Source organism: Baudoinia panamericana (assembly GCF_000338955.1).
Source record: "Baudoinia panamericana UAMH 10762 unplaced genomic scaffold BAUCOscaffold_2, whole genome shotgun sequence".
NCBI lineage: Eukaryota > Fungi > Ascomycota > Dothideomycetes > Mycosphaerellales > Teratosphaeriaceae > Baudoinia > Baudoinia panamericana.
In genome coordinates this window covers 145,781-165,657 of record NW_006911258.1, presented here as the reverse complement: position 1 = coordinate 165,657, position 19,877 = coordinate 145,781, and the positions used below count along the sequence as shown (strand labels likewise).

The following is a 19,877-nucleotide window of genomic DNA, read 5'->3' as shown; positions in this document are numbered from 1 at the left end:
CAGTGCTTTCGTCCATCAAGCTTAGACCCTTCACCGCGCTTAGCGTTGCATTCAATCTACGCGCTACGCGTCTTCCCTCTTCACTGCGAGAGTTCAGATGTCTTTCAATATTGTATGGTGTCCGTACTTTGAGCACAGCGTCTGATTTTAGCATCGTTCGGCGTTTAGGTTGAGCCATGGTGTCTTCGATGTCTTCTGCTTTCGACAGCTTACCGACTCGCCCGCCGACACCACCTCGGGATCACGCGGAGCCTGTCAGTGAAAATATCAGATCTGTGGACGACGGCAACGAGGTTCAACAGGGGCTGACGCGATTGCCCGAAGGCTCCAATCTTCAGGCGGATGCCTCTGCTTCTGCTACATCACCGCCATCGTCGCAAGAACCTCCAGGCAGCGTCAATGCGAAGAGAGTCGGCTTCAGTCCGTCGTTAACTTACCACCGGATTGCCGCTGGCGGCGATGCAAGCTCACCCAACGCGCATTTGCGGAAGCGCAAACCACTTAGGAAGGATGCGCAACCACCAAGATCGATCCTCAAAGCATCAGCTCTCCCACCACCGTCTACGCCGGACGAGGTCGAAGTCAAGCTAAGCTATTTCTCGCCCGAGGAGCCCGGAAGCTTTGCAAGAATGCTGCAATCGATTTTTCAGCAACTTGCAAGCCCATCGGTCTCTGCCAGGCTTGACGCCTACCTTGCCCTTAATGGTACACTGCAAGCCTACGGTGGGGTGCCGGACTCGCAGGCCATCTCGGCGAGGATGAGCTTGCTCGTGCAGTTCCTTACCCGTGACATGGCCTGGAAGAATCACAAAGGCGAACTTAGTGTCAACATCGTCACCCAGGCGCTGAAACTCACAGCTACTATGATGTTCAACTCAACCCTTCTTGAAGCAATGGATTATGACTTCCGGACCTTTATCATTGACAGATGCGTGACTGTGGTCGAGACTGTGGGCATGCCGAAGGCCCTTGTCAAAAGTCACATGTATATGCTTGCCCAGCAGCGTTTCCAGAGTTCCGTAATCACACCGACACGCGCCGACCGCATAATCAGTGCAGTCCTGACGGTCGAAGAACGCTGTAGCGGGAGTAGCATAATCGCCACACGATTGGCCGTGTATCAACGTCTTCTGGATCAAGCACCTCTGAGCATGTTACATCGCATGCGCGACTGGTTTGAGCATGTCATACATGGCATGCTGAGCACAATCAAAGATATTAGGGATCACGCAATCTCGACATGCATGTTGGCAGGACATGTGCTCGGCACCCATTCGCGGGCATCGAGGACCGTGCTGGAGCTCTTGCAGAGTGAGATTAATGAAGGCAAGACATTTTGTGACTACATAATCGAACAGCTCATGCAGATGATCTCGCAAGCGGAAATGGGCGCTTACGTGCCACAAATTTGGTCTACGATCATACTGTTCTTCCGAAACAAGCAGTTCACGTTAGAACGGTGGTCAGACTTCAAGGCATGGCTGAAGCCAATTCAGCGATGCTTGAACTCCAACAACGTGGGTGTCAGGTACCAAGCCTATCTAGCCTGGAACAAGCTTGTCTTTGCGACAATGCCGGACGCCTCAACTTCTCGCAAGATGCTCGAAATGCTACAAGTGCCAATTACGACAGGGATGGACAGGAGTCCACGGGATGCATTCGCTAGACAGGCACGGCAATGGGCTCTGGAAAGCTACTATACTGTCTTGTACTACACGCTTCGACCTGGATTAACCCACTCAGAGGTGGATACCGCGTGGGATGTCTTCGTGCAGCCTGTCTTAGCGGGAATGATCAAAGCCAACGTGGACGGGAGGCGAACTGCAAGCGGTGTAATCGCGAGCCTTTGCAGTACTTACCCAGGCATGTGGAATGCGACCGCCGTCTCTGAGTCTAAGGCCATCATGACTGAAGACCTACCCGGCCTGGATCCGAAGTGGGTGCGATCAAGGCTGGCACGGGTGATGAATGTAGTCGAGCAATTGCTGGGTTACAGCCTGGCGAACCCAGTAGAGGCCACGAACGTTCAACAAATGTGGCGCTGCATCATGCGATCGGTCGGTGCGGCAGGCACCCAGGAGATCAGGAGCTCCAGCGATCTTAAACAGGCTATTGCCTTGATAGTGAACGCGCTACGCAGGTTCTGGGACAGTGCTAACCAAACACGCCCCGCAGCGGAGAGTGGGCCTCTCATCACTTACTTCACCACACTGGCAGAGATTGCCGCAGAAGGCGTAGGGACTGCACGTATGACGGAAGACGTCCTACTAATAGCGCCAGACTCTCAGGTACAAGCGATTACCACTCCTTCGCACCGCGCTTCCAAGCACCAAAGCGCTCCGCAGTGTGCACTTGCGCTGATCTTCGACCGTCTGCAGGCCTCTCCAGCCACACTAGAAAGTTTCTCGGCTATTGAGACCGCGGCCAACACCTTGCTCGAGCTGCTCACCTCAACCAGACGATCAGCATGCGGAAGGGTCGAGCTGCTCGCACGCATCACGAAGAGCAGAGGTTCAATTCATGCGTCACACGCCTCCGCCGGTGTCGCTTCGATCTTGTGGATCTGCGTCGCTCAAAGCGCCTCTACAATCATGGAGCGTCTCGCTTGCGAGGCTGACAACAGTGAGCCTTGTAGCCTTGGCATAGAGCTGCGCCATGCCTCCGCCATCCTTGCTGAAGGATTGCTGCACTTGTCGCATTCGTCTGAGGTAGCCGAGAGAGTTTACGATGCGGTATTCCGACTTCTGAAGTCAACGCGGTTGGTCGCCACCAAGAAGGCTCGCAGCGCTGGTGTAGTCGTTGCAGTTCTGGAACCTTTTGCGGCAGCGATGAGAGAGATCGCCTCGCCCATGGGACTGGCAGTAAGGCTGCGCTTGACATCCGACCTCATGACACCTGCAACTTGGGCGAACAGCAAACAAGAGTTTGAGAAAGCGAAGAGGGTCCTTTGGGGAGTTGGCTTAGCGCCTAACAGTGTAGGACCGTTTAGTCCCTACGTTAGCCTTTATGAGGTGATCGATAGTGCGATGCAAGACGCCTACGACCAACTTGAAAGCTTGGTACATGACATGGAAGCGTTGTCAACAGTAGGAATGCTACTTCGGTCCGCCCTAGCTTTCCTGCAGGCATGTCCGAAGTCATTGCTCGTTGGCGCGGTAGAGAAGTTACAGAGATGCCTTGCTACTTGGATTGAAGACCGGGAGAGGAAGACAGCGCCTTATAGGCAGCTAATCGACTCGGTAGGTGCGATCTAGAGAGCTTCAAGAGTGTTGAGCGCTAACTCGAGCTTAGGTATGCTTAGCAGGACACGGAGTACTACAACTTATCGAATCCTTCACCAGAACGGGCTCGGTGCTCATCAAAGCGCTAGAGCCATTACTGTTAGCCTCAATGCTGTCCCCGCACAAGGTCATGGTGAACGACACCGTCCGCTTCTGGAACCGAACCTTCGGCGAGCAAACTGTCCTTGAGTATCCGGAAAATCTGGCTAAGGTACTGTATCAGAGAAGCCGGGAGGCAGACATTGCTCTTCCAGGCTTCCCTGATAGTCTTTCAGGGCAGCAGGAGACAGCACTTCCGGCATTCTACGAATCTCAACCTGAGGTGTCGCCGAGTAAGCGTTTTACACTGTCTGATGCGCAGATCTTCTCGTCAGATTCGCGGAGACAAGCTATAACAACTTTCGAACCGGAAACAACACGCTCATCGCCTTCAAAGCGGCATCCCAGTTGTGGTCCAAACGTACTCTTGGATGATGTTCGCCGGAGTGCAACTATCAAACCACCATTGCGCCCACGCCACGACGATTCCCAAATCGAGTTCGCACCAGTGGAATCATTGTCACCAATGCCGCAGAATGAGTCGCATATGCTTACAGAGCGGCAAAAGGAAGTCAAGAGGAAGCAACAAGAGCTTGCTCCGCTGTTCCCGGAGCTCTCGTCAAGTCCCATGATGAACCAGGCAAGCACAAATAACGACCCGCACAAGGTTCTGGACTTTCATACGGAAGTCAACCCAGCAAGGAGCAGTACCCCAGACGATCTGCCTGATGCGGATGCACTATCAAGCGATGATCTGCCATCATCCCCGACTCCGTCGTCGGCGAAGGATGTCGAATCGGCAGCAGTTGAGGCAAATGATAATGAAGGAGTTGTCGATGGCGACACAGAAGGAGAATGGTCTTCCTCACCGCCGCGCCAGAGTGCCGCTCACCAAGAGGAGCGGCTGTCTTCGCCATCTCCCTTGAACGAGAGACTTCACTCCGAACTTGTCAATGCCCGAATCCCTACCAAGGACGTGTCGCCAGAAAAGGTGCCATCGAATGCATATCATGCGTCACGCGCCGTCCCTGACAAGGATCTCAGTCACGTAGTTGAACTCGACGATGCTCTTGTATCGGATAGCGTTCTGCCAAACGCGCAACTAGAGCGCGAGGCGCAGGAAGCGGCCAACTCCATGGGCGACATCGAAGCTGGTCAGACCGCGGAGGTCACCATGTCACTTCTACCACCACTATCCGAGTCAGATCAAGCCGCCGCCGCAGAAGTCGTCGCGATCGCACTTGTTGACGCCGACACCACTGTCGAAGATGCTGCCGCAAATGACGTGTCGAGAGTGCAAGATTCTTTCGTCCAAACTCCGGAAGGCTTAAAAGCATCTCTAGTACAGCATGCAAGCGAAAGTCAGGAGAGCAGACAGAACTCCAGAAAGCGTAAGCGCACCTCGTCCGCTGGATCGACGGCGAGGAAGCGTATGAGCACGTCACCAATCAAGAAGGCCTTGGGTTTCTTCTCAAGCTATATTGCCGGCAGAAGGCAGGACGAAGAAGATGAAGACAGAGGAGAGGAGATTGTCGTCGCTAGCAGCCAACCTAGATCACCACCTCAAGCGGATGCGGAGCCTTCGAAACCGTCTTCCCCTCTTGTGGTCATACCTGTCACCTCTTTTGTTGATTCGACAGCCGCATCACCAGGAACGGCAGCTGTGCTTGATCGTCCGAAGAAGCGCGGCCCCGGAAGGCCTAGGACATCGGAAGCATCAAGTCCAGCGAACCAGCGGTCGAAACAAGCGATGCCTAAGACTCTCAAACGACGAGCATCAGCATTGAGCGACGATAATGACCATGACGACGAAAAAGACACAGAGTCTATAGGAGCGAAGCCGACACCCAGCGAAGGTCGTAGGCAGCGCCAACGCCGGGATACTGAGCTCAGACAAGTTGCTTCGCGATCACAAGATGATAGTCCGGCACGTAACCTGCGGAGCAGATCAACTGGCTCAAGGCAAGCGAGCAATGAGCTTGCTTTGCAAGAACAAGATCATTGTGCGGATGACGCGATCACAACGCCGCAGAAACAGCACCAATCTGAGGCGTCTGTTGCTCTCCAGCCGGTCTCGCCTTCTACACCGAAGACGATCCTTGAGCGGCTTCGAGAAGTCCTTGGCGAGCTGCAGAAAGCCGTTCTAGGCCCTCGTGAGGAGAGGGAGATGGACGACGTCTTATACGAATTAAGAAGGGAGTCGCACGAGGCTGCACGGCGCGGGAGGCAGAGGACTGACAGTTTATCCTGAATGGCCGAACATAACCCTTAGGACCCATTTTGGCAAGCACAGGTGGTGGCAGTAACCGTCTCACAGACGGCGGATGTCCTCATCCAACAAACCAGCTATTCGCTTTTCAGGCCTAAGCATATGCTTTCCGCTCATGGCCGCCATTGAACCCAGTCGTCATCTCGTACCTTCATAACCGCACTCCCGCTCACAGGTGTGCCTTGAGAATCTGCCCACCTTCGAACGTCTCACCCGGCTCAAGCTTCTGCCACCCATTCACGGCGCCCACCTCCACGCACAACATCTTCTTGTAGCCATCCTTCGGCTCGAAGTCGCCCATACCCTTTGCCTTCTCGATCCATGGGTTCCACACGACCGAGTCTTCGAGGTTGTCGCGTTGGACGTCCAGGTACGACCTGCCTTCCGAGAGGATGGATGTGGTATCTTGCTTGATGGACATGTAGACGCGGTCGGTCTCGCCGTTGATTGAGAGGGATGGGTTGGTCTGCTGGTGCTCTGTAGCGTTGAGCATCTTGTCGATATAGGTCACGCTGCCAAGGCCGTTGATGGTTGCTTTTGAGATGTCCTGTCGATGTGTAAGCAGAACGTTCGCCGATTGTTAGGCGTTGGAGTTGACGAACCGGAATCTTGAAGTAAGTGTGCAACAGCATCTGGAACTCGAAGCTTTCCTTGCCCTCATTCCGCACATTCAGCATGGTCTGCAGCCCGTCTTTTCTTAGCGTCACGCTGTACACCAAACCGAACTCGTATGGCCACGCTTGCTTTGCCTCGGCGCTGAGCTGAGCAGAGGAGAGACCGAAGTCAAGAGTGACGCTGTCGTCGCCGCCGGATGCACCCTTGCCGGATTCGGAGCTGTTCTCGCCCATATACTCCCATGTCGAGTTGCGTGCGAAGCCGTGTTGCGGGAGCTTGCCGGTTGCATGGTCTTGTGGCGGAGGGCCGAAGCACTGCACAAAGTCAACGTCAACTCTCATCTGCACATGTCGCTTGATGGAAGTATGTGCCTACCGGAAAAACCACGGGTACGCCACCTCTCACAGGCTTGCTGCCGTCCAATTTGGCCGCGTCGCTCACCCAGAAGTTCTCGCGGCCATTGCTTTTCCAGCTAATCACAGTTGCACCATATAGCAGGACCTCGACTGAATCGCCAGTTGGTAGAGAAGCTATAATTCTGCCACGCTCTGAATGCACACTAGGCTGAGGGCCGGACGCAGAGGCGCTAATAGCGGAAGGCTTGTTGGGGCGGTCCATCTTGAGCGTGCTAGAACGATGGTGGATTTTGTTCTTTCGGAAGTGAGGCTCACAGGAAGCTTTAAATCTAGAGGCAGGCACAACAATGGTGGGGCTCCTTTCACTGCTGGGCACCGATCGCGGGGTGTTTCACAAGTGAATGCAGGGCGCTTACCCAGTGACGTGTGTCTGTTTGTGATGAGACTGCTCGTAAACACCGCATCCTGCACTTGTCCAATTTCGAGAACAACAAAGCAGCACAGTGTGCAGCCAGCAGAAGCTGGCGACGACAAAAGACATGGGTGAGGAGTCAGGAGTGCCTTTGGTGTGGCAAACTCGCACGAAAAGATCGTACCATGAGAGGAGTATATTTCTCTCCATATGTGCTCAGTCTCATTAGCAAGTATCCTCGAAACCATCCGTGCTCTGTCAGCAGCACACCTTCCTGGCAGACTGCGCTTTTACGATCATAGCCTGGATCGAAGACTATGCATGACCTTGCCACCTTCTGGGCCCTTTTCACTTGTGCTTTCATCTTTCATTTAGGTGCGCTGTATCTGCTTGGTCTCCTAAGATGTCAGGAGCGCCCATATCACGATCACTGCCATGAAGACTCTACAGGACGTGGACTAAGGCGGACCATACGCGTCACGAGCATCTTCAGCGCCACCATGGCCTTATTGGCACCATACACCATTGCAAACGCGCATCCTCTTCTGGTGCAGCCGGGTTTGCGATGTATCTGCTTCTTCTACTCGTGCAAGCTCTTGGATCTTGCCTTTACGAAGGCAGATCCGCCGCCGACAAGACTGATACGCAAGGATAAGGGAGGCGAACTCGAAGCGGCGTCAATGGAGACATGGAACGACGCTACCACGTACGTCTGGCTTATGTTCGCGGAGATGCGCTACCATAGTTTCGATACAGCCGTCGAGCAGAGAGGCCGCCCTGGCTTGGTCTCGTTAGCTGAGCGGAGAAGACAGCAAGCATGGACATTCGGCATCCCAACGCTGCTGATCATCCTGGTCTGCTTGTTGCCAACGGCAGAGACCAAGATCGCGAGTCTACTTGCTGCCATCCAATTGATTTTCCAGCTTCTACACACCTTGTTGCACCCGAGCTGCCCACATCCGCTGTTTTACATGCCCTTTGCAGCAGCCTCGATGAGTGACTTCTGGACGATCCATTGGCACGCCTCGGCGCCTTTTCTACGGACATTGGCCTACAGTCCTACACGCAAGGTCACTGGCAGTCGAGCAGCCGGCATGATGGCTGCATTCTGTCTAAGCGGGATATGGCACGCGTGGTGTGCTGCACCATTGGCGATCAAGCCATGGTTGCTCGCGTTTAACGTATGGGCGTACTTCATGGGATTCGGAATTGTTATACTGGCGGAAAGATGGCTCTGGGGAACGCAGCAGGGCGGAATGATCCAGCGGCTATGCGTCTGGGCTTATGCGATCGGTGTGGGCGGGTACATGTGGCGGATATTGGAGTGTAATTGCAAGCTTGACTGGGTTAGGACTACGCATTGCACATGACCTTTGTCAAGTAGCAGCATAAGTCGCCAACGAGATATGTCAGCATTTCAGGCCGGGCCGGACTTGTCTTTGCAACCTGAGTCTTGTTGATGCTCACGTCGTTTGTCTGATGTTGTAGGAATAGATAGAGGTGAAAGTGATCATGCTTCATCTCCTCCCCATGCCTGACAAAGTCGCCAAGCCGTCTTCAGCCTCGGTTGGACTTGCCACATTCCTCATCAGACTTCCATCTCTCGACCAGGCATGTCTTCTGCGCCTCTCCCTAACCCACCTCCCCCGGGACAAGGCTCGCGGGTGATCTTGTATCACCAAACGCACCATGGACCGAACGATGGTCCGCCGGTCTCTCTTCTGCCCCTGCTGACCAACAATACTGGCGTTACTCACATCATCATCGCCGCCATCCACGTGAATGGGGAACCGGGCAACATCACGCTCAATGATCACCACTACGATCACGAGCGCTTCGCGACGCTGTATAGCGAAATGGCATGGTGTCAAGCTAGCGGGCTGAAGGTCCTCGGTATGGTTGGTGGTGCGGCTAAAGGCTCCTTCGAGATGCTAGACCGAAATGATCCACAGATGTTCGAGACTTACTACGTGCCGCTGAGGGATATGCTGCGAAAGCACAACTTCGACGGCATCGATCTTGACATTGAGGAGGCCATGAGCATGGACGGCTGCATCCGACTCATCGACCGCTTGCGGGCAGATTTCGGCCCATCTTTCCTCATCACTTTGGCGCCAGTTGCTACTGGACTACTGGTTGGTCAACCGCATCTCTCCGGTCCGGCTTTCGACTACCATGTATTGGAGGCGATGCGCGGTCACGAGATCGCTTGGTACAACACGCAATTCTACAACGGCTGGGGAGATGCCAACACCAGCTTTTGGTACGAAACTATCATCGCCACTGGCTGGAAACCGGAGAAGGTCGTCTTTGGACTTCTCACAAACCCCGGAAATGGTGGCTCTGGTTACGTAGCTCAGCCGCATATCGACAGCGTCCTACGAGCGATGCGTGCGCGGCACCCTAACTTTGGCGGTGTTATGGGCTGGGAGTACTTCAATGCATTACCTGGAGACCGTGAGCGGCCATGGGAATGGGCAGCACACATGTCTCGAGTACTCCACTCTCCTATACCGGCCCTTCCGGCGCCGCAGCAACAAGCACCGATACGACCGTATGGTGAACCTGCTGCCCTACCGCCGGCACCCCATCCGTATCCGGCGGAAAGCGTAAAGACACTGCAGGATCTTGGCTTCACTCAGCAGCAAGCTGTGGCAGCACTCAACTCCACTGGAGGCAACGTTGAGTACGCAGCGGGGCTACTGTTTCAGGACTGAAGCACCGGCTACACTGGAACAGAAGCCTAGGCGCTCGTCACGGGGCGCAACTTCCTCAGGCGGCGTAGCCTGCGCTCTTGCTTCGTGGGATCATTCTACGTACGGCCTCCATTAACGAACGGGAGGCCGCTGACTTCGGCACGGTGGTCACTTGGCGCTCGAAGCTGGTCTGCTAGGCGGCATTGTGGCGCACTCTCCGGTCACGGGTGAGAGTCAGCCTTGCCGGCGGAGACCATGGATGAGACCTCACTTTTCCATCACTGGCCCTGGAAGCGGCCAATACCATCGCCCCTCAATAAGATGCACCTCTTCCGTATGCCGCCATACAGGCCACAACAGCAATGCTTCGCAAGAGATGCCAGCTCGTTGTCGGCTTCAATGACCGATGCTCACTCTCACGAACCTTGTCTCTCCTGGCATCGATCTGGTATCCCTTCGCTACGAAGAAGCGTCTACTGACCCTAACTCACGCTTGGGAGTCATTAAGCTCTTTGCGCAATCGCATAAATGCAGCAAGTCGAGCAGGGTATGTGGGCTTCTCACTGCAGTAAGCTTGTTCCGCGGTCCTCAAATAGCGAGTAAGCAGATATAGCGGCGCAACCTTCTGTCAAGTTCACGTTTCAACTTTTGAGCTATTCCATCAATGCAACTGCGGGCCCTAATGTGACTCGCACTAGTTCTACACTTGGTGACTACTCTCCAGATACAACAGCAAACCAACTGCCGTGAGCATGGGTCATGGAATGAACGCGTGATCAACGCTCGATCACCCATCATGGAAAATCAGAATGGTAGCGATGAGTTCTTGCGGCTCAGATCCCACGCTCGCCCTGCAGTTGTGCTGTAGATGTGGACTCTCCATACTATTCCCGTCAGAGCCGGGCGTGTCCAATGCTTGTCCGGTACACTCCGATACCAAATGTCAGCAATTCATGACAGTCCACACCATCCTCGTTTCGCTTTCTACTCCTTCTGAGTCTCATTACGCTATTTCCCACAAAGTGCTCCTCCAACCGACGAGTCTCCTTCTCACGGGTGTCGGTACTCAACTATTTCGCCTCTGTCACATATGCTTGGCTCGGCTTTCGCGGATGCATCCAGAGAAGCATAGCTGTGAGAATTCCGCGATAATTCGGAACCCCAACAAGCCGAAAGCCATTAACACGAGCGGACTGACGATGGCTGCCCACATCGCCCACACGCACTTTATCCTGTTTTCGGGAACAGCCCTCCCCGGAAACCACAGTCCAGGGATCATTGCCAGCACGGACCAAAAGGCAGCGGCCAGATAGTAGGTGGGCTATTGGTAAGAGTAGCGAACTTGCCTCTCGGATGGACAGTCGCGCATCTTCGGAGGCTTGAACTTGCCCAGTAGCACTAAGGTGCCGGTCCAGAGCGCTAACCAGAGGAAGCAGGCGCCAGAGAAGTGAATGAGGTAGGATACGGCTTGCTCTGACTGTAGATCGCTACTTGGTTTCTGCGCCTCTGATGCATGGCTGTTTCGGCGCTGTGCTCCCTGTTCCAAAGCTATGTCGTCGTTCTGGCAACTGTGTGATGTGAGGGCGGCGTCTGTGAGACGGTTGATGAGGCTATCGCTGTGCTGCTGCTGTGACAGTACTTCATAATGGAAGACAGATCCTTGTGCGGGTTGTCGACGGAGACGGTGCAAGTATGCAGGCGTCATTCTCAAGTGGAGCGCGAAAGACATCCCTCAAGTTGTTCGGCGAGTAGTTTGCAGACGAGGTTGAGCCGAATGGGAATCACACTGGCTCACGTGGGCCAGATGGATGCCTGTTAAGGTTCGGTAAGCAGTCTCAGTGCAATGAGAGGGCGATGTTGGGTCGTTCAACATTACAGCTTCCGCAATCTCGACACTGTAATGGCACGCAGCGCGATCTAGGAAACGTACGTTGCGGGCATGAGATTATATCCTTGAGTGTCGTGGTGCTGTCGTCGCTAACTGTCACGGTAAGTCTTGCCAAGGTCTGTAAGCTGCCCATTATCATCGAGCATCCTGGCCCACCGGCCTACGGTGCCCGTATCCCGCATTGGACCAAACCAGCAGTAACGTTCCACCCAGTCCAGTGTATCAAGGTACTTCACGCTCTCACGCGCGAAGTTCTCAACATGCTCTCTCGGTAACGGAGCGTTCTGGTTCCAGTTAGTCCTACAGACAGTATCAGAGACTATGTGCATCAGCGGACAAATATCACAGCAAGACTCACGCCGCAAACTCCGTAATCCAAACCGGCTTCTTCTGATCCGGCATCTGGTAATAAGTACTCCAAATGTAGTCATAGAACTGACCAAGCTCTACGCCATACCAATGAAAGCAATAGAAGTCAACGTCCGAGCCGCCATCTCGGATGCGTCGAAGAAAGTCCTTGAGCCAACCCAAACCTTGAGGTGCCGACGATATACCCGGACTGCCGCATCGTATGCCTGCCTTACGCAGAGGTTCGATACACCTTAGCCACTCCTTCGCAGCAAATTCGGCGGGTTCATTGCTCTGGTCCGGTAGCTCCGGCTCGTTGAAGCCCAAGACTGCAGACGCGCCCGCGGCTTTGACCTTGCCGGCCAGCTGGTCTATGTCGACATGATTCCATTGCATGGGTATGAAGTCGAGGGACGTCGCGTTTGGGGTTGTGTTGGGTGACCAATTATAAAGCCACGAGATCTTCGAGCCGGGTTTCGTGAACGGAAAGACTTCGTCTCTCCCATGATTGTCTGTGGGCCAGCATAGGCCGCGTTTTGACATCGGCGCCATAGGGGACGCGGGTCCTTTGTACACATACAGAGTAGGAAAGAGGACAAGAAATAGAGCGACGCGTAGATGTGGCATGTCGAACACAGCGAGGCTAGTCGGCTTGCTACGCCAAGAATATCGCGCCGCACTGTACGGCATCATATTACATAGCGGGAAGCCGGGAGGGTGATGTCATGGGTAATCACCAAGAAAGCTGGAACGTCACGATCACATATGGGAACTGTATAGCTGTCTATCCGAATGCCGCCAGAGCCACTCCGAGCTCTCCACAAACGACTGCGCACCGGTATGCAAGCTTGGACTCCACCAAATAAGCTCGACAATATGCATGCGAAGAGAAGATGCCGAAAGCCTTTCCCAACATCCTCCGAAGCCAATACATATGTGACAAAAGAAGATCGTCGCACTCGTGTTTAGCGGGTGTTGGACGGTCAATTGACCGCCCGCCGTTGTTATTGAGCCCAGTTACTGCCAAGGTCAGGGTCCGTGAAGTCTTGATCAAGGACATCGTAAGGGTTTGCAAAGTCGTCGTTGGGGATACTCATCGACCCATCGGACCACGCTTGAGAGGTGAAGCCAATGCTCTCGTCCATTGGACCAAAGTCCATAGATGCTAAGGACGTGGGAGCTGCGGACGCAGTGGCATTGGAAGTGGCGACGGCGAAGTCCTGTGAGCTGCTTGGGGTGTTGAAATAGCCACCGTTGAGATCCATGTCCGGAAACAGCTGTTGAAGAACATCGTTGGTCGGCTTGGGTGCAAAGTCCGCGCCGACCGACCGCGAGGACGGACGGCTACAAAGTGGTAGACCGCTTGCGGTGCGAGCAATATTGTCGCTGACCATTGGTAAGTCGCCCATACGCCAGACCTCGTCGAAGTCCATGAGCTGTGCAGCATCGAATGACTTCTGACCCGTCGAGATGTTGGCATCGAGACTGATAGGCCACTCGGCGTCGGTAGTGATATCTTTGAAGAAGTTCTGCGGAAGGCTGTGTCGGTTGGACAAAGGCGATCCGGAAGCAGCCAGTGCGTCAATGTCGAAGCTGCCCGTGTCCTCCTGAATACTTGGCATGCCGAAACCAAGCATGTCATCCATTGGTGGCATCTCGTCTATTTCTGACTGGGTGCCGGAGGAGGCAGCAGTCAAGGCCGGTTGAGCCATGTTGCTGGCCTGAGAGTCTGTCGGCCAGACACCGAATGGGTTGTTGTTGGGCATGTTTAGTGACTCGGCAGACGGAAGGCTGGACCACGGATCAAACATGTAGTCCTGTACAGCAGATGGCAGTTCGTTCGCATTGTAATTGAGCGCTTCGCTTGTCGTTGACGCTAGACTCTGGTTCGTATCAACTGGGCCGAGGGTGCTGAAGTCCATGTCGAGTAGCTTCTTGTCTCCCATAATAGGGCAGCCACCGGGGAAAGGATCCATTTTAGGCGACGGCTGCTCAGATTTGGACATGCGCCGCTCGGTGTTGAACGGTGCACTGGTCTGCGGGGTGAAGGCTGACGGACAGATGGGCATGTTGTTATCCAGGGCGAGGCTGTCGACAGATCGACGTGCCTTCGCTGACACGGTGTGGTCCGTATGCGCTCTTGGCATTGGAATCTTATACGGCATACCTGCCTCATGGGCCAGATGGTTCTTGCGGTGCACAGGCTTGTGGTGACCATTCTGGAAGACAGTGATTGAGCCTTCGGACTTGGCGGACTCCAGGCGCGGCTTGACAGCGGGTCCGTGAGTCGGGCTGGCGCCGTCGCTGTTCACTTCCCTCTTCAACAGGGAGCATGTGCATTTGCCGCCATGCGGACAGCAACAGCCTTGCTCCTCGGCCACCAGAGCCAGATGGGCGGCATGATTCTCTCCTGTTAACTCGTCACAATACCCGGCCTTCGCCCTTTCCTCCGCCTCGCGCAGATGGATGCATTTCTCCTTCGAGTGATGAGGCTTTTCCACGCCAGCACACTCACAGCTGACGTGAGCTGAGCGTTTCTTGCGCTCTTGACGACAGTGCTGACATTGCGTCACAGGACGTCCTTTCTTCGGTACGTGGAACAGTTCACGGTCTTACTAAGGGTCAGCGACATATCGACGGTCAACAACATTGAGTCCGAGACATACCGACGTGCGTGCAACCGCTGACGCGGTGTCCCTTGAGGCATGATTGGCATGCCCATTTGCTGCCATCCGACTTCACCACCATACCTTGACAACAACCAGTGAGGCGGGCCGCTAACTGCGGGATGCGCGATTTATTGCCCAAAGGCAACGGAAATTCGCAGTACGTGCGCTCGCCGCCGGATTGGTGCGGCTCGCTCTTGTCGTGATCGAGTAAGAATATAAGTAGTGAAAATTCCGTATCCGAAGTGTTGAAAATGCGCTTGGGTATCTCAAATGTCCGTCATCTGGACGGGGTGAAGTGTCTGCGATGCCAAGAAAGTCGGAGGATGTTGGGACGAGGAAGAGTGGAAAAGGGCCTTGACACACCACCAGATGGCGGTGGCCGTGAAGTGGCCTTGAGAACCGGTATGGCCGACAAAATAGCACGTCGAACAGCGAATTATGCTGGATCCGTGGTGAGGGAGATTAAGAACAGGAAGAGGGCAGGCGGCGTGAAAAGAGCCACACTGGGGCCTCGAGACCCAGCGCCACAAGTCGTAGTCGCGGCCGGCGTCACGTTCTGGATCTACTCGACATAGGTACCGTTGCCGATAGCTGATTCGGCATCGCCTAACCGATTCAGCGTCGTCCTACACATAACCCATGGCCTTCTCGTCCGTTCTCGTTCACATTCACGACGACCTGACAAAAAAAGACTCCGAAGGAGCAACTGATTTCCGAACTACAACATATGGCGCACACAGCTCGGCTCCACCTGATGTGACCCCGTCTCCGGCGTTGCAGTGCCTCGCTCCCGCTGATGTTGTCAATCGTACCGTTGATCCGGGCAGAGGTCAGCAACTGGTTGCTTCAACCGTCTTGGGCCCCAGCAGCCAGCTCGTTGAGATCCCACGTCTACCCTGGAGTAGACTTGCCACCATCCCGCGTGAAGCGCTGGGTTTGCATGTCCATGCTTCAGTGCTTTGCTCTGCTCCTTCCTCCTAAGGTGGCGCCAAGCATCGCGCCTAAACCTGCAGGTGAGCGTCGCAACACAGCCACCTTCCCAGAAGTCTAAGTGTCATCACCGTGCCTCATCCATGCAGTTCGTCGCCATCGGCTGCTTACGCACATTGCTGAATAAGTTCGAAAGATAACCACTACCGGGGTTGACACCCGTCGAACCGCTGTAGTAACGCTTCCGAAGTCTCGCGAGATCGACAACTAATGGCAAACACAGCCACATACTACGACCTAGGCGACCTGCTGCATGCGGAGTGCAACTGCGATCTGGTCTACACTCTCCTGCGCCGTAAGATTGTTCCGATCGCCACTTCTGCGCATGGCGTTCGAAGGTAGTGGTGGGATGGGCACATGCCTGCGCGGGCCAACTCTCTGTTTGCACTAGTAGCGTGACGGCCACGGTCATGACGTTGTGCTGTAGCCGTGTTCAGCGGCGGTATGAGAACGTGGCGCTAGGTCGGCCATGCATCACTCTTTCCGAACCATCCACGCCATTTCTTGGGCTTGAGGTTCTGTGACCAATGCCTTCAGTCTTTCCTCCCGCATGAAGTCGTGATCAGAGAACTCAAAGCCCGGCACAACAGTCTCGCTAATCAGCAGACCTTCTTCGCAAGTCTGCCCGCCCTCTACGTCCGGCAAAAGGAAAGATGCTTTGTACTTGCCTCCATCGACAATCCACTGTAACCTCTCGCCTGCCAGAACATTCTGGCCCACGATGAAAGTCTCCACGCGCGCCTTGCCGACCCAGCGTTGCTCCTCGGTCAAGCTCTGACTCCCACCATACCCGCCAGGACACGAGGATGAGGCAGCCTCGTCCGCATGGATAATGACGTAGCGGCCTCGTCCTTTGTGCAGCGTATGCACAGTACGGCCTTTGTTGCGGTGAAAGTGGCCTAGGGAGCTTTTGGGTGTTAGAAGGTAATGGATGGTTGTCATGGCACTCCGGGTATCGACAAGAATGTCAGCTGTAGGGTCCGTCCTTGTCAGAGCGAAAGGGCTTGGAATGCGAAGAGCATCACGGTCCGTCTCGACAAAGTAGCCACCTTCCGGATGATTTTGGAGGCCGAGCAGTTGAATTATCTGCTGCAAAGCCACGGACTCGGCTTGCGAGTCGAAAGGGTCGAAGAGTGGTTCCAGACGAGGCAGAGACGGATCAACAGAAGAGCTGGATGCCATGCTGGAGTTCAGAACACAAGATTCGGTACCGAGTAGGAAAGGGGATACGTGAGAATGGCAGAGCGCAGTCTCTCACCTAGCACAGCATATGCTGTGCGCAATGCTACTCACAAGAATGTGAGCTGTTTCGAGTGCCACTAACGAGCGTACATAGACGTGACAGAAAATGAAATCTGTCTGGTGTTGTTCAGGGTTGAGTGTAGGAAGGAGGGACTGTAGATGCAGAAGGCAGGTAGACTCAATAGTGCGCCCAATCTCCACTTCGGCGGCTTCTTCCGTCACAGGAAGAACGCCGATGGCGAGCAAAAAGCGAGAGGTGAGCACGTTGTGGATTATGAATGGATACGTAGAGGAGGTAGGTCAACAGGAAATACATGAAATATCTGTATTGAAAATGATCGCTTGTTGTATGCTATGTACAATATCCATTGGCGGTAAAGTGCCGTTCACGCGATTATACAAGTAGATTCGTCATAATGCCCATTCTAATACTGTCAAGGAGACCGCCAAGCGCCATGCACCGCGCCACAGCATATTGCGCAGTGCACACGGTAGAATCGAATCGACACCGGATGCCAGGATGCCCATTGTCAGGCTAATCAAGCGCTCCCATTTCGTCGTGAGCCTGTACGGCAGGTCGTCGTGGTGGCGCTGTCCGCAGGATGGGTATCGAACAGCAAGGGACGGCCATACACATTATCTGAAGCGCACCGATTACACACCAGAGTCGGTGGTGTCGACGTCGTTGTTCGCTACTGCGTACGAGTCCCATGCTGTGCAAGTGTCCTGCATCAAGCATGAGTCCGTCACTGTCGATGCGATGTTCTCCATGTTTTCGATGATCTGCAGCGCGAAACCCATAGCAACATGCCAGCCGATGTGGCAGTGCAGCAACCAGACACCGGGGTTGTCGGTTATGTAGGCGATGACCAAGTAGCCACCCTGAGACGCGTCGGAAGCGATAGGCATGACTGCGACGTCACGACGTGGTGGATTGACGAGGTTCAAAGCGACCGAGCTGTCGTACGAGCCAACGCCCTGGCCGAGGATGTAGAAGTCGTGACCGTGCAAATGGATCGGATGTGGGACGCCAATGAATGGAGACTCGATCACGACATAAACCCACTCGCCGAGGTCGGGCACCTGAATGGCCAGGTCGCCAGAGACCGTAGGAATGGTGTTGTTCTCGACGAGTGAAACGAGCGTCGGCTCAGCCCACGCACCCTGGAAGAACACGCCATTGAGTGTCCACTTGTACAAGTTTGGTGTGCCGCCAGCAGCGCCGATGCTGACTGATTCGGAGATCTGGTCCTGTTGTGTACCGGCATTAAGCGCGACGTAGGGGACGAGACTGGCCATTGGTTCGTCGTAGCACCCTGCAACATAGCTGTGTGCTGTGGAAGTTGGCACAGCCGGGGTGACTGTGTCGTAGTTCACAATGGCCATGACGTTGTTCCACGCGGTCATGGAACCGCAGAGTTGCTGACTGTCAGAGCGCATCCAGTAGTTGCCTGGGGCCTGGTTGAACGTGACCAAGACGTCGTAACGTTGGCCGTTGGTCATGATGATAGTGTTGGTTGTGTACGGCACAATCGGTACGAAATCGGCGGCAATGACTGTAAGCTCGTGGCCATCGATTCCAAAGACGAATGTGGACTGGATCGCACTGTTGATTATGCGAAGGCGGTAAGTTTGGCCAGCGGTTACACTCATTTGCCAGCGTTCACCTGTCGTGCCGGCGGCACCATCTTGACCCCAGACGTTCATACCGTTGATGAGACCTCCGTCCACAGTCCGCGGTCCATTCTGAGGGAGCGGACCGACATCCTCGGCGGCGTCGAACATCGCATTGACTGGCACGTGCGTCCAATCCTGCAGCACAATGGTCTGGTCGTCGGTGTAGGTTTGCTCGATGTGGCTCGGTCCGTTGATGATCAAAGGTCCGAAGACACCCTCGTAGGCCTGCAGGGAAAAGTGAGAATGCCACCATGAAGTACCGTAGTTGGTCGCTCTGAAGGTGTAAGTCATGCTCTCGCCTGGTGCGATTGGGCACTGCGTGATGGAAGGAACGCCGTCGAACTCGTTGGTGTAGTTCTGTCGCAGACCGTGCATGTGGATGGTACTGCCGTTGTTCTGTAGGGAATTGGTGACATGGAGGACAATGGTATCACCCCAGTTGGCAGTAATGGCAGGGCCCGGCATTTGGCCATTCACGACAAGCGCGATACGTTCGATGCCGTCAGGAGAGATAGTGGTGTTCTGAATCTCGAAGAAGTACTCCCTGACAACACAGGTTTGCGGAATAACCTCGTATGAGTTGTCCTCCGCAGTGTAGCCACAGAAATTGTCGGGGTCGTCCAAGGGTTGGCCAGCACATGGGACACATGTTGCAGTTGCTGTCGGGGCTGACGAACAGGTGAACGGCGTTGTGCTCGTGCTTGACGATCGTGAAAGCGTCGTGACAGTGCCATTCGGAGCTGAGGTGGTTTGATTGCCTCCGAAAGAACCTCCACGCGCTGTGGTGGTGGCGGCTCCAGGGTTGGTCGGACTCGGGAGGCATGGCCAGCCATTGCATAACGTCGATGTCGGAACGTAGAGGTAGTTGGACGTAACGTTGTAGCCCGGAACTGCCGGTACGCTGAAGTTGTAGGCTGGGGCGCCGCCAGCACCGGTACCCGTTGGACCAGCGGGGATTGAAAAGCTGAACGAAGGTGCGCCAGTTATGCCACTCGGAGGGGCGCCAGCGGTTGCATTGGCGTTTGACGGGTCGCTTGAGCCAGTTGCGTTTGCAGAGCCGGTTGGGGATGTTGATCCACTCACGGACGAGTTGTTTGCAGGGTCGGCTGTCAATGAGGAGCCTGTGTTTGACGGAGCGGACGAGCCCGTCAAGGTTCCATTCACACTTCCAGTGTTGGCGGGATCAGCTGTCGAAGATGAGCCAGTCGTTGAGGGTGTTGATGAGCTCGCCGAGGTTCCATTCACGCTGCTAGTTGGGATGCTCGAGCTGCCGGTGTTGACACCATCAGTAGTGGAGGTAGAGTTTCCTGTGCTTCCAGTGTTAGCTGAGGACGATGACGAGGTCACAGTCGAGGCGGTCAATGTGTTGGAAGCCGTGGAGTTCAGACTGTCGGT

At 54.8% G+C, this 19,877-nt stretch overlaps 9 protein-coding genes across 9 annotated transcripts; 3 read left to right on the top strand and 6 right to left on the bottom strand.

Moving 5' to 3' along the window:
• Positions 1–58: 58 nt before the first annotated feature.
• BAUCODRAFT_153681 (uncharacterized protein) lies at positions 59–5,571 on the top strand (the record flags this gene model as incomplete). Its single annotated transcript, XM_007675002.1, has 2 exons — positions 59–3,239; positions 3,292–5,571. Exons 1-2 carry the CDS (start codon positions 177–179, stop codon positions 5,569–5,571), a joined length of 5,343 nt encoding a protein of 1,780 aa, XP_007673192.1. The 5' UTR covers positions 59–176.
• Positions 5,572–5,632: 61 nt separating this feature from the next.
• Positions 5,633–7,055, bottom strand: BAUCODRAFT_338824 (uncharacterized protein). Its single transcript, XM_007675001.1, has 4 exons — positions 6,580–7,055; positions 6,192–6,518; positions 5,739–6,136; positions 5,633–5,673 (listed from the first exon to the last, which is right to left on the bottom strand). Exons 1-3 carry the CDS (start codon positions 6,820–6,822, stop codon positions 5,759–5,761), a joined length of 948 nt encoding a protein of 315 aa, XP_007673191.1. The 5' UTR covers positions 6,823–7,055; the 3' UTR covers positions 5,633–5,673; positions 5,739–5,758.
• Positions 7,056–7,468: 413 nt separating this feature from the next.
• On the top strand, positions 7,469–8,448 carry BAUCODRAFT_29842 (uncharacterized protein). The gene has a single exon (XM_007674698.1). It carries the CDS (start codon positions 7,473–7,475, stop codon positions 8,340–8,342), a length of 870 nt encoding a protein of 289 aa, XP_007672888.1. The 5' UTR covers positions 7,469–7,472; the 3' UTR covers positions 8,343–8,448.
• Positions 8,449–8,463: 15 nt separating this feature from the next.
• On the top strand, positions 8,464–10,083 carry BAUCODRAFT_338067 (glycoside hydrolase family 18 protein). Its single transcript, XM_007675000.1, has one exon. It carries the CDS (start codon positions 8,586–8,588, stop codon positions 9,687–9,689), a length of 1,104 nt encoding a protein of 367 aa, XP_007673190.1. The 5' UTR covers positions 8,464–8,585; the 3' UTR covers positions 9,690–10,083.
• Positions 10,084–10,985: 902 nt separating this feature from the next.
• Positions 10,986–11,627, bottom strand: BAUCODRAFT_338946 (uncharacterized protein). The gene has a single exon (XM_007674999.1). The coding sequence runs from the start codon at positions 11,395–11,397 to the stop codon at positions 10,990–10,992; it is 408 nt and encodes a 135-aa protein (XP_007673189.1). The 5' UTR covers positions 11,398–11,627; the 3' UTR covers positions 10,986–10,989.
• Positions 11,628–11,645: 18 nt separating this feature from the next.
• Positions 11,646–12,447, bottom strand: BAUCODRAFT_63351 (glycoside hydrolase family 128 protein; the record flags this gene model as incomplete). The annotated part of the gene is made up of 2 exons (XM_007674912.1): positions 11,646–11,856; positions 11,915–12,447. The coding sequence occupies 2 exons, from the start codon at positions 12,445–12,447 to the stop codon at positions 11,646–11,648; spliced, it is 744 nt and encodes a 247-aa protein (XP_007673102.1).
• A 461-nt stretch (positions 12,448–12,908) lies between these two features.
• On the bottom strand, positions 12,909–14,652 carry BAUCODRAFT_144905 (uncharacterized protein; the record flags this gene model as incomplete). The annotated part of the gene is made up of 2 exons (XM_007674998.1): positions 12,909–14,515; positions 14,571–14,652. 2 exons carry the CDS (start codon positions 14,650–14,652, stop codon positions 12,909–12,911), a joined length of 1,689 nt encoding a protein of 562 aa, XP_007673188.1.
• A 1,144-nt stretch (positions 14,653–15,796) lies between these two features.
• BAUCODRAFT_338287 (uncharacterized protein) lies at positions 15,797–16,855 on the bottom strand. Its single transcript, XM_007674997.1, has one exon. It carries the CDS (start codon positions 16,743–16,745, stop codon positions 16,038–16,040), a length of 708 nt encoding a protein of 235 aa, XP_007673187.1. The 5' UTR covers positions 16,746–16,855; the 3' UTR covers positions 15,797–16,037.
• A 604-nt stretch (positions 16,856–17,459) lies between these two features.
• BAUCODRAFT_57035 (uncharacterized protein) lies at positions 17,460–19,130 on the bottom strand (the record flags this gene model as incomplete). Its single annotated transcript, XM_007674869.2, has 1 exon — positions 17,460–19,130. A coding segment is annotated over one exon (1,671 nt), but the record flags the coding sequence as incomplete, so codon positions are not given.
• Positions 19,131–19,877: the final 747 nt, after the last annotated feature.